Source organism: Apium graveolens, chromosome 3 (genome assembly GCF_009905375.1).
Source record: "Apium graveolens cultivar Ventura chromosome 3, ASM990537v1, whole genome shotgun sequence".
NCBI lineage: Eukaryota > Viridiplantae > Streptophyta > Magnoliopsida > Apiales > Apiaceae > Apium > Apium graveolens.
In genome coordinates, this window is record NC_133649.1 from 78701646 (window position 1) to 78712707 (window position 11062).

General features: G+C 34.3%; 1 protein-coding gene and 1 non-coding gene across 3 annotated transcripts; both read right to left on the reverse strand.

Moving 5' to 3' along the window:
• Positions 1-320: 320 nt before the first annotated feature.
• TRNAK-UUU (transfer RNA lysine (anticodon UUU)) lies at positions 321-393 on the reverse strand. Its single transcript has one exon. It is a non-coding gene; the product is annotated as a tRNA-Lys (tRNA).
• A 562-nt stretch (positions 394-955) lies between these two features.
• Positions 956-9785, reverse strand: LOC141712472 (putative cyclic nucleotide-gated ion channel 5). Of its 2 annotated transcripts, XM_074515442.1 has the most exons (9): positions 9622-9785; positions 9202-9352; positions 8498-8578; positions 7006-7591; positions 5849-6061; positions 5159-5472; positions 4893-5004; positions 2338-2574; positions 956-1841 (listed from the first exon to the last, which is right to left on the reverse strand). In XM_074515442.1, exons 3-9 carry the CDS (start codon positions 8548-8550, stop codon positions 1155-1157), a joined length of 2202 nt encoding a protein of 733 aa, XP_074371543.1. In that variant the 5' UTR covers positions 8551-8578; positions 9202-9352; positions 9622-9785; the 3' UTR covers positions 956-1154. The 2 variants fall into 2 exon arrangements, with proteins under 2 accessions (XP_074371543.1, XP_074371542.1); XM_074515441.1 differs by lacking the exon at positions 9202-9352 and having other exon boundaries at positions 9622-9784.
• Between the last annotated feature and the right edge of the window lie 1277 nt (positions 9786-11062).

Consider the following 11062-nt stretch of genomic DNA (forward strand, 5'->3'; position numbering starts at 1 on the left):
TATTTCATGGGCACCGCCCTCTGTGGGATAAGTCACTCAGCGAGGGAAATAAAACCCTTCAACTTGTGTAACCAAGGCGAAGTCACCTGTGCACATGAGCTAAGCTTTCACTTAAATGATAAATCACATAAAAATCAATTTCACATTAAAAAAAAAATTGTAAATCACTGCCTAAGCATGTATAACAAGTATAAATGATCAATTTCTTTCGCCTTAATTAAACACATACTATTTATTTACATGTCATGAATCATGATGCATATAATCATAGCTATACGAGAAAATAAAAACAGGTAATAGTGTTAGGTTATAATACCAGACGCCGTCTGTGGGAATCGAACCCACGACCACGGGATTAAAAGTCACGCGCTCTACCAGCTGAGCTAAGACGGCTATTAATTTATATATCATTAGTTTTAGTAAAATTCAACTTTAAAGAAATATTTATAGTCAACATTTGTTCGTAAAGACTATTCTCGTAAACTTTGTACTTCAAATATGTTCTGACATTCACATTTTTGGTTAGTGTTTCGTGCTCTATTTTTCAAGATTATTCAACTGGCAGGTTTTTTTTTCATGAAAAATGTTGAAAAGGAAATGAATTCAATTTTTTAAGAGTCGGCAAGCAAAGGAATTTGTCTTGCTTGAGTTGCTTGTTATATCTCTTGATCGAATTATAACTAGCAACTCTTGTAATAAAAACTTGCAAACACTCTGTTTCTTCAACATTAAATTATTCGGTCTCCGCTGGTCGCCCTGGGTTTGCAGGTAAGTTCATTTGTTTGACATGATTCGCATAAACAGATGTCAAAATTGTTGTTGCTTTTGTGAAATGGGCCTATGTACATTACTTACTAGTTGCAGTAACTACTTTCGAACTTAACATTTCTATGAGAAGTCTAAAGAGGATTAGCAAGGCCATTTGAAAGCCCGGGTATCCTACACAAAAAACAAATAATATTGACAGAGATATATTCAATTAGTAAAGCTTAAACGTCGGTCTTAATTCACATAATTTATATCTCCGTGATTGACCAGTTAGAAAACAACATTCTTAATATGAACTATGTATGGCTGAGCCTATAACTCTTTTAAGCATGTCAGGACAGTATGGGATTTTATATCATCTTCACAGGTAGACTTGGGGGTCTAGACTAATCTGCTTCCGCCGTGAAATCAGGTTCTGAAGGTTTTTGTAGCTTCACCAGTTCCCTAGCACTCTTAAGATTCCGATTACGATGGACCCCGCGAAGAGCATTTGCTGCAAATCTAGAAGCTAGGAAGGTTGCGCCAAGGCTGTATGAACCACTACTAGCATTGCTGCTGGCCATCTCTTCTGCTTCTTCTTCCTTCCGTCGAAGTTCCAAAATCTTCCTTTTGGTATATCTCCGCCAAGCTGCCTGAATGAAGCAAGCAGCCCAAGTTCTCCATTGTTGTGAGTAGAAGCGGAATGTGTGTTGAACCTGTCTACTGTGAAGCCGCCTGAATTGAGAGGCAACAAATTTTAACTCATCAGCTGTTAGAGCAAAAGCTTCTACCTCTGTCAGAGCCTTCCCTGTCCGAGTAGATGACGGCAGGTTTACACCAGACTTTGGGTCAAGTGCCCAGGTTAAAAGTTCCTCTCCACAGAAGTCCCCCTCTTTCAGTAAACTGCGGTTGAAAAAACCGCTTCTCCCTCCATCAGTGGTGACACTCTCTAGGCGGCCACGTATTATGAATAGCATCTCATCAACTGGATCTCCTTCTCGAACTATATATGTACTCTCTGTGTAGAGACATGGTTTCAGCCGCTCACAAATTGCATCCAGCAATCTCTCATCCATATTTTCAAACAAAGGAACCTGCAAAGATTTGAAAAAAAATATTATGATTGTACAGGTGGAAATAAAGCATAGATTTATCAGACACGAGTACCATGACTGAACTGGAGAATATATACCATATATATGCTTATGTAAGCATGTAGTTCCTCTATACATAATGCAAAATTGCAGATTGAAGCATTAGTCAATCAATAAATTTTCTTTGACTTAATTTATTCTTAAAATAATTGAACACGCTCATGTAAGCCTTCCTGTATTGGTGTTAAGAAAAAAATTTGAAAAGGTTCTTCATAATCTTCTTAAAAAACATCAGCCATACTGCTACTACATGAGCCATGAGGTATGGAAAACAGAAAAACACTATGATATGCTGCACCTTAATTTAATCTCCGTGATGGGGGGAATTCGTGCATTAGAGACAAAATCATATAATGAACTGGTCCAACAAAGTTTTCAAAAGCTCAGATGCAAACAAGGTATAGTGCAGAAAACTATGAGGTTTAGCAGTAATTACCCTTTTCACCAAAGCCAGACAAAGATGGCGCTTAATGTCTCTTCTCAGATCCTTTGGAAGGCCATGGACCAAAGCCTCTTCATCTACTCCACGTGTTTCCAACCACTTATACTGATCATATCTTCTAACTCGTTCCCGGAGATCTTGTGGAAGTAAGCGATGATGCATCCATTGCTCTGAGTCACGCCTTTTAACCCTCATCTCTTCTAGTCGAATAGTTAGGGACTGGAGGTATGTCTGTTGAAATTTAATGGTAAAAGCATAAAAGAAAAAATTGTCAGTAGTGTTTACCTAAAATTGTCAGTAGTATTTACCTTTTCTTTTCTAAATCTGCTCAGATCCCAGTTCTACCATCTCTATGTGATAAACTAAATACTAATTTTTGATAAAAGAATAATAGTCCTCGCTTCTCATATGTAAATATATCCTCAAAATAATGATACTTGGTGAAGCTAACGTTGTGGCATTAGTTCTCCAGGAGTTTTCTATTACAGGACATGTGCATGCGTTCACGCTCTTGTGTATGTGTGCAAGAACTCTAAAACCAACACGTAGAACCAAGTGTAACAGCTACATTACGTCAAGGTTTGCCCAACAAGTCTAACATAGCTAGTACGTACTGAAAACATTTTAAAATTATGCAGAACATAAATAAAATCTAGGAGAAATATTTTCATGCAAAAACTACTAAGAATCTTCTATTATTGTTTTGAACTCTAGGTATACGATGTTAATAGGCGCCCAGAAAGCACCTGAGCAGATACTGCCACTGCCAGGGAGAGAAAGGTAATAATTCAAAAACAAATTATCAACATCATAGATTCTCACACAGGATGAAGTTATTTCAAAAGCAAAGTTCTGATAAATCCATAATTTTTTTGGCACACTTAGATCCAGAACTGCTCTAAAACAGATTTTAGCATGCACCAACACTGACAATTTTGTTGGAAAAATTAGTGAAAAAGAAAGACACCTACATTTTGCAGAAAACTTTTATTGCTTTTTTTTACTTATGTCATATATAAAGAAAGTAAACAAAGTAGCCATTATATAGGCTTTACAAAACACACTAAAACTAACCACTACTAATTAGTGGGTAATTTACTCCACCATCCCACTACTAAATAATATCAAAAAAATACTTTTTTTTTAATACTTAAACTATCACTAACCATCTAAAATATTTAATAATTAAATACAATTAATGAATAATATTTGAAGCATAAATATCTAACAAATTTAACTCAAACTTCAAGAAAGGTGATTGCCCATGCGAGTCATGCCAATGCACTTGATCAGTTTTTTCTGCACATTGTCACCCACAATTAACAATTAACTAATTAAGTAGTGGGGTGCTTTAGCAAGCCTGAGAGATCAAATCCAGTGGTCCCATTCATATACAAATTAGTAATAACCAAGACATATTTATAAAAGACAATTATGCTTCCATTTCTTTGGTGATAGTCACTGGATTTGTCAGTATTATAACCTTATTTCCATTTCACTACAGGGTTTTTTGATGCTAGCTCTCAGGTCACCCAACACATGTTCTGTTTTGTTCTGTTTTAAAGATCATGAAACTATTGTCTGAGAAACTTGCCTATGAAATGCATCAACTCTGAAAAATAAAAGCATCAATTAAACATAGGGTTATTTCCGCTTCGACCCTCAAAATTCCCCCAAAAATACACACCAGCCCTCCAAGTAAAAAAATGTACTTCCACACCCTTAAAGTTTGGCACTTGTAAATTCTGGCCCTTTTTCATTTGTTGTCAATTTTTCTTCCAATTTTATCCTTTAACTTCCATTTTTGACCCTCAAAGTTTGCATGAGACTCATCAGCCCTCAAAATATGGCGTACTTGTACATCCTGACCCTTCTATCGAGTCGTTTTCGTAGTCCTTCCGACATTCGGTTTGCTTATCTTTCAGATAAATATTAGCTAATTAACACTAGAAAGGCAGTCATTGGTCGGATGCATAGTAAATAAAGAAGACTACCCAGGAGCACCACGGCAGCAATCAATCAAGTCAATAAAGATGTTTTCAGAGCTTGTTATGCACTTGTCACTAATATAAGCACTTCAAAACCCTACCCTAGATAATGGAGGGATCCTAGACACTGATGTGCCATTACTGGTGCAAGTAAGGAAGAAAACAAAACTGAATCAAGTTCCTAATCCTATTTTGCAGACTTAGGGGTAAATAGGAAAAACTATTATGAAAAATAATGTCAAGGGTCGGGATGTGTATAATTGCCAAACTTTAAGGGCTTGGAGTGTGTTTTTTTTACTTTGAGGGCTGGTATGTATTTTCGGAAATATTTTGAGGTTTAAGATGTTAATAACCCTTAAACATATGAAGCGATAAGGTGAGGCGTTCATATCAAATTCAAACAAATTTTAATAAGTAAACACTTAGATGGTCATAGCTAAAAAATTATAACTATATAATTCAAACATAAGTCTGATAATAAATTTGATGCTATGCTAGCTCCGAAATCATAATGAATATGTTACTATTATGATTGATCTTCATACGAAAAAATGGATTTACCTGCATGTTGCCGATTAATAGTGCAAAGAGAATGAGGCCAAATATGGCTAATGCAATTGAAAATATGGACTCCCCGGGATAAGTGCTGGTCTGAAGTCCCTGGCCAAGTGTACTGCAGTTAAAAGATAATACAAGAAATAATATCAGATATGAATCAGACTGCTTTTTCAGAAGACCATCATACAACTTTTGGTCAAACAAAAAATTAGACAAGTAACTTGAGCAGGAGAAAACCAGTATGAGCAAGAACAGTTTTTAATCTTCACCTTAAATTCTGTAGTCCCCACCACAGGCAGTAACAGTACTTAGAAATAAACTTTTTTGAATAAACAATACCAGATGACAAAGCCTGTTCGAATATTCCAAAATCAAATGGTTTATCATCACCATCTACACCGCACTTGTTAGTAAGAACAGACTCGCTGATGTTGAGCCAACTATTGTAAGCTTCGTAGCTCTGCAAGTTCTGATCACCACAATACAAAAAATTTGTTTTGCAGTTTCCACTATCTTTACAAGCTCTCTGCCAGCATGTATCATAACGTTCTACAGATAACAGATACCAAAATGCCCCAACAAACTGCAAAAAAGAACCGGGTTGTGAGGGAGTTATTATTTTAGCGCTGATGTATAAGTAATGACATAATCAACAATATATGTATAGTAAATGATCCCGAAAGTCTGCAGCAAAGACTCAAGACAAAGAACAACAAAATAAGTCTAATACGGTGACAAGCTCACACCAACTCAGTGCTCCCTTTCTAGCAATATGCACAAACGCACAGTATGTAAACATGAATTCTATATTTAGAAGAATCAAATTCATATGACAGTACTTATTCACACATATATTATGTAAATACAGTAATATACATGAGATTTTTTAATTCAAAACAAATTTTCATTTGTATATTCATATTACTAAACAACGACTGCCAATATAAAGAGATGCTTACATGACTTGCGAGCATGTACAGCAACAAATAGTATACAGCACCAGCCCATGCTGATTCAGCAAAGACCCCAGCAGTTCTTTTAAGTTCTGACGTTAAAGGAATGATGCGCAGTAACCTAGGGACATATTGAAGCAAGATAACACAAAGTAAGGCTTGCTTTGTAGCCAATACATCAGATGCATCAGAAGTGTGCAGAAATCTCCAGATAACTATCTGTATAAAAAAAAAAAGTTAGTAAATATCACTATCGTAATATATTTTCAACAAAGGAATATACTGCCACAGTGCCACTGTAATATTTCACTTTAAAAGGTCAAGGACCAACACTTCAACTTTCCAGTATTTTATACAAGTTTGAATAATTTAATCAAATTTCATATAGTACTATGAGAAGGAAATTTATAATGATTACCAAGTTGCTGACTGTTACCAGTGTAGGCCCAATACATATCATTACTAAAATGAAATACAGTGGAAATCAAGTTTCTTAAAAGCCTCCAAGAAAACCAAGTTAAAAAAAAAGAACATTTTTCCTTGAGAGAATAGAGGCTTCTTCATGCTCGATGTGGAATCAAGTTTCTTCTTGCAACCAGAAAAATTGTAGGGAAAATATGACATGCAATATAATATTCCTAAATATTATAATCCTCAGAAATTAGGGAATGTTCACTCACATAAATGCTGTGGCCATTAAACTTTTTTGCAAACAGTTACTTGGGGATAATTACCCAATATTCTGGTATGTTATCATGAGTAGGTTCAACAAATTCAGCTCAAGTAACCTACTAAGTTGTCAGTTTCCATAGCAACTTCGCAAAGACCAAAGCACAAACAGATATGGTAGCATAGATTCAATTGTTTGACACTTGTAAAAATAACATATAGGAGTTATCAATTATCACTTTACTATAGTGGGACTTGCAAAGGCACGGTAAGAAAAACTGGCGAGCAGTCAGAATTGTAAAATCAAGAAAACTTTTTATCTTGAAAACTGTAGTCCTTCTGATTAGAATATTTTAACTTAAATGAGTGCAGGGACCTGTTGCAAGGGGCATCACATTTCCACTTTCCAAATGCCATAAAATAATTTAGTTGAAGATAGGAAAAACCCAAAACATCTCACAAGACTAGGATATTATTAAAGAAAATAGTCAAACCTGTGGTACTGGAAGCACTGCCAGAAAATCAACAATAAAATAGCTCTTTAAGTATCGTTTAGCAATTTCTGCAGGTACTATCACAAGTTCACCTCGTCCAAAAACCCGAGATGACGGTGCAATATATGCAGTACGGAACTGAAGAGCCATGCGTATGAGATAGAAAACGTCAATGACTGTTCGCAGTGTTGTCGCAATAATTGCTAGCTTCCTATCAACACCCAAACAATTTGATGACTCGTGAAAAACTGGAAGGTAGAAGAACAGTGGATCAATAGACACTGCCACGATACATGAAACGAAGAATAGTTTATTACACAACAGGAGGAATTTGTCCTGCGGGTCAAATATCTTATTCTCTGAAACTTTTAGATCTTCTGGAAAGACTGCTCGAGAAACACCAAATCCAAATGATCGGCCAATGGACTTAAGTCCTTCAGAACTTTTTCTCATTCCTTGCTTAAAAGATTTAGATGGGGAATTTTTTGCATGACTTGAACGACCTAAACCTTCTATGTTAAACCCGCATGTATTCATCCCAACAGAGGAAGATGGTGATGATAATCTAGAGTCCAAGTCATCCAGCCTGTGTAGACAGATACAACATTGAAGTATTAGAATATCATAACAGTGAAGCAAACCCTCTTGAATAGGAACACATAAAAAATTATCATCAATAAAGTAAATTAGCAGAATCTACCAAGAAATCTGACCACCTACAATTTTACAACAGTTTAAAATAATCATTAGCAACCAGAAAAAAAAAATTGATAACATGAATATTGTATAACAATATTATGTGCCTGGAAGCTTGCAAGAGAGATGCAATACTTTAACAGCCTACAGCTTTAGATTTGCATTACCTGGTCCTTAATACACTCTTAAACTAAGTCTCAACCTACTGCCCATCCAATTTTAACAAGCTTTTTGATTTATAATATTGTAATAGAGTTAAGATGCCTGTACAATTCTTTTTTTCCCAAAATGACACCTAGAGACTGATTCTCCCTCACTCAACAGAAGACATCTTTTTATGACACGTCGTGATTAACCCAGGACAATCTGTAGCTAGCTAAGTTTAATACTAGAAGACCTCTTCACTTTCCAAGCCATTATTTTCTGTTATATATAAACACAAACTATATCATTTCTTGACGTGGAACAAGGGTACACATATATATGCATATATCTTCTTCTCTTTATTGTTAAAAACTTGAGATTGATGCCAAAAACTCTATCACTGTGTCTCTACCCATTTAATTAAGACAGGAATTTTAATTCTCCGCAGTTCTTCGATCTAACTCAAGACTCTGTAGAACAAAAACTAAAACCACTAAACATGTATCTATGTGTGTGCATGCATGTAATACTTGTTTTCTATATCACATTACAAACAGAACATTGAAGTAAAAACTATGTAAGAGGTATTAAATTAATTACCAACACGCAACAACCAAGCTACCTTGTTTACAATATAACCAAATTAGCTTACCTTGCAAATTTCTCCCTCTGGCCACCCATATAATCAGATTTTGAACCAAACATGTTATAGATTCTGACAAATAATTACCAACTGCAGGCCAACAAAATATGAAGGTCAGAGAGTCATACATGACTAATGCTTTGACCAACAAGATAAGTTCATGCATCTACTAACATTCTAACAATGAAAGTGATTTAAAATGGCAATCAAAATTATAATACATAATTACATGTGAGATATATAGATGTATTGCTATTTTTTCTAATACATTTGTACACACAAAACTGCATTTCTAAAACATATACTCATCTTCTTAGATATTAAGAAGTAAAACAAAAATTTACCCAAAAAAAAGTAAAAACAAATAATGACATGTCGATTCCAGATTCAAGCTGTTCTCCATTTAAAAATCAATTATTAAAGTCTTCTAATCGTTTTATAGCAAGAGTGATGATTTCAAAAATAGATCCATGAAGCATGTAATGTTATTCTTAATTTGTTTGCAACAGCACTGAGGTAAATCAAATGTTAAAGGTAGTTTTTATGCAAAGCAATTTTTAGAAAAATTCAAAGCATCCTAGAATGTCAAAAGATGAAGTCCAATCAATGTCAACAAACAACAGCTATGCTTCTTCTCTACAAAATACAAAAGCTTCAGCTCTTAGGAATAGCGATCAGAATCCGCATTGCACATTACAGAATTAGTTCCTTACCACAGCATCATCTATTCATAATCCATACGATCTTAGGACAAGTCAAGCAAAACTCATCTCCAAAGTAAGACTAATAATACGATCAGCAATTAGGGCAGGTGTTTCCTTTGGTAGAAATTACCTTTACGAAACCTAAACTAGATCCATTATCCTAACAAAATAAACAATACATAGAAATCACTAGATTGATTTATAAGATATAAGCATAAATTAGGGTAACAACTACTGTGTACACACAAGCACAAGCACATGTAGCTAATAATTCGAAAAAACAAACATAAACAGATGTATTTGGATCTAATACTCACCAAACCCGAGGCTAAGATCAAATATGAATGAATATATAACGGTTTCAATATATGCAAATATACATACATAAATACATGGTAATAATGATGAACAAAAAGAGCAAAAACTTACAATGAAATTGACAGATTAGTTCAATGAAATGGAACTCGGAGAAAATAGAGACAGGCAGCCAACTTCAAGTCAAAGAAGTTATTAGTTCATTTTGATAGATATGTATGTTTGTGTCTATATTTAAACTTTTGTTATTACCGACTGCTGTTAATTAGTTTACGAGATAACACCGTCTTCTGTTTGCGACAACAAAGAAGAGAGCAGTAATAAACGCGTGAGACTTAACAGGAAGCTTCCTAAACAGTTCGATGTTTAGCAAAAAATAGCTTTTTTTATCACATCACAAGGATACTAAAACTATTGTTATAATATATTATCAATAATTATTTTGTGTGCTTAAACCTTTCTCTAATTCAATACAGTTTTGATACTTTCCCCCTCATTTATAGTAATATAAAATCAGAAATTCATATTTACATCTAAGTATCGCATCCTTTCGTAGTTAAGTTAAAAATGCGGTGGCTTTAGGACGAGTATCTCAAATCTCATAGTCATCCCGCATAAAAATATTTGTTCAATCCCCTCCCCGTTCCCATCTGAATTTATTTTTAATCCACATCCATATTTCACGGGACGATGTGTTGTCCCTTCCCCGTCTCTCCCCACTCATATAATAAATAATTTTATAAAATAAATTATTTATTGATAATTTTTTATTAAAATTATAAATTAGTTGGTGTATATATATTTATTGAAAATTTGTACTATGAAAGTAAGTACTAAAATAAAATAATAGTTTAGAAAATTAATAGCATCCTTTAAAATATTAAGAAAATTATATATAAAGAATTATTTAATATAGAACATAATCGATGAATATATTATAATTTTATCGATAATATATTATAAATTTATAGGGAAAAAACACACTTACATATATATAGTGGGGCGGGTTTTCCCATAGGGATCGCATAAATATCATACCCGCCCCGTATATATCTGGGGCGTATACTCGGTCCACACTCACTACCACATTTCTCATTTTATTGGGGCGGGTTTACTTCAATAAGGGAGGGTTCGGGGCGGGTCCCCATATTCTTCGCCCAATTTTGAAGCCTAAAAATGAGTTAAACAAAATTTGAGTTTAGATGAAACTAGCATACATTTTGGATAGACCCATTTTAGAAAAAAAAAATGTTCTGTAAATTAGGTGAATAGCTTATTTTGAAACGGTGCTTTGTTCATGATAATCTAATATTCATTTATAAATTCCGGTGAACTTAATTCCAAATCTTGATCTTTCTATGAACGATTACTAAATTCATTTTTATGTATCGAAGTATTTTATGAATTTAAATTATCTGCGGATAAGTACTATTGATATATTATGCTAGTTGATGTGTCAAATGCCTTGATAGCAAATAACCAAGATATGATTGAAGAAGAAACTTGAATCTCAAATTCAAGTTGTACGGCCTATTGAGCAAAAATGCAAGGAACC

What these genes read in the sequence shown, in the direction of transcription:
- LOC141712472 (XM_074515442.1), bottom strand. Translation starts at nt 8,550, where the DNA reads ATGTTTGGTTCAAAATCTGATTATATGGGTGGCCAGAGGGAGAAATTT. An exon ending in CAGAGGGAGAAATTTGCAAG is followed by an intron (nt 7,592 to 8,497) that starts GTAAGCTAATTT and finishes CTGTCTACACAG; the next exon opens with GCTGGATGACTTGGACTCTA. An exon ending in TGGGGACTACAGAATTTAAG is followed by an intron (nt 5,005 to 5,158) that starts GTGAAGATTAAA and finishes TTTTAACTGCAG; the next exon opens with TACACTTGGCCAGGGACTTC.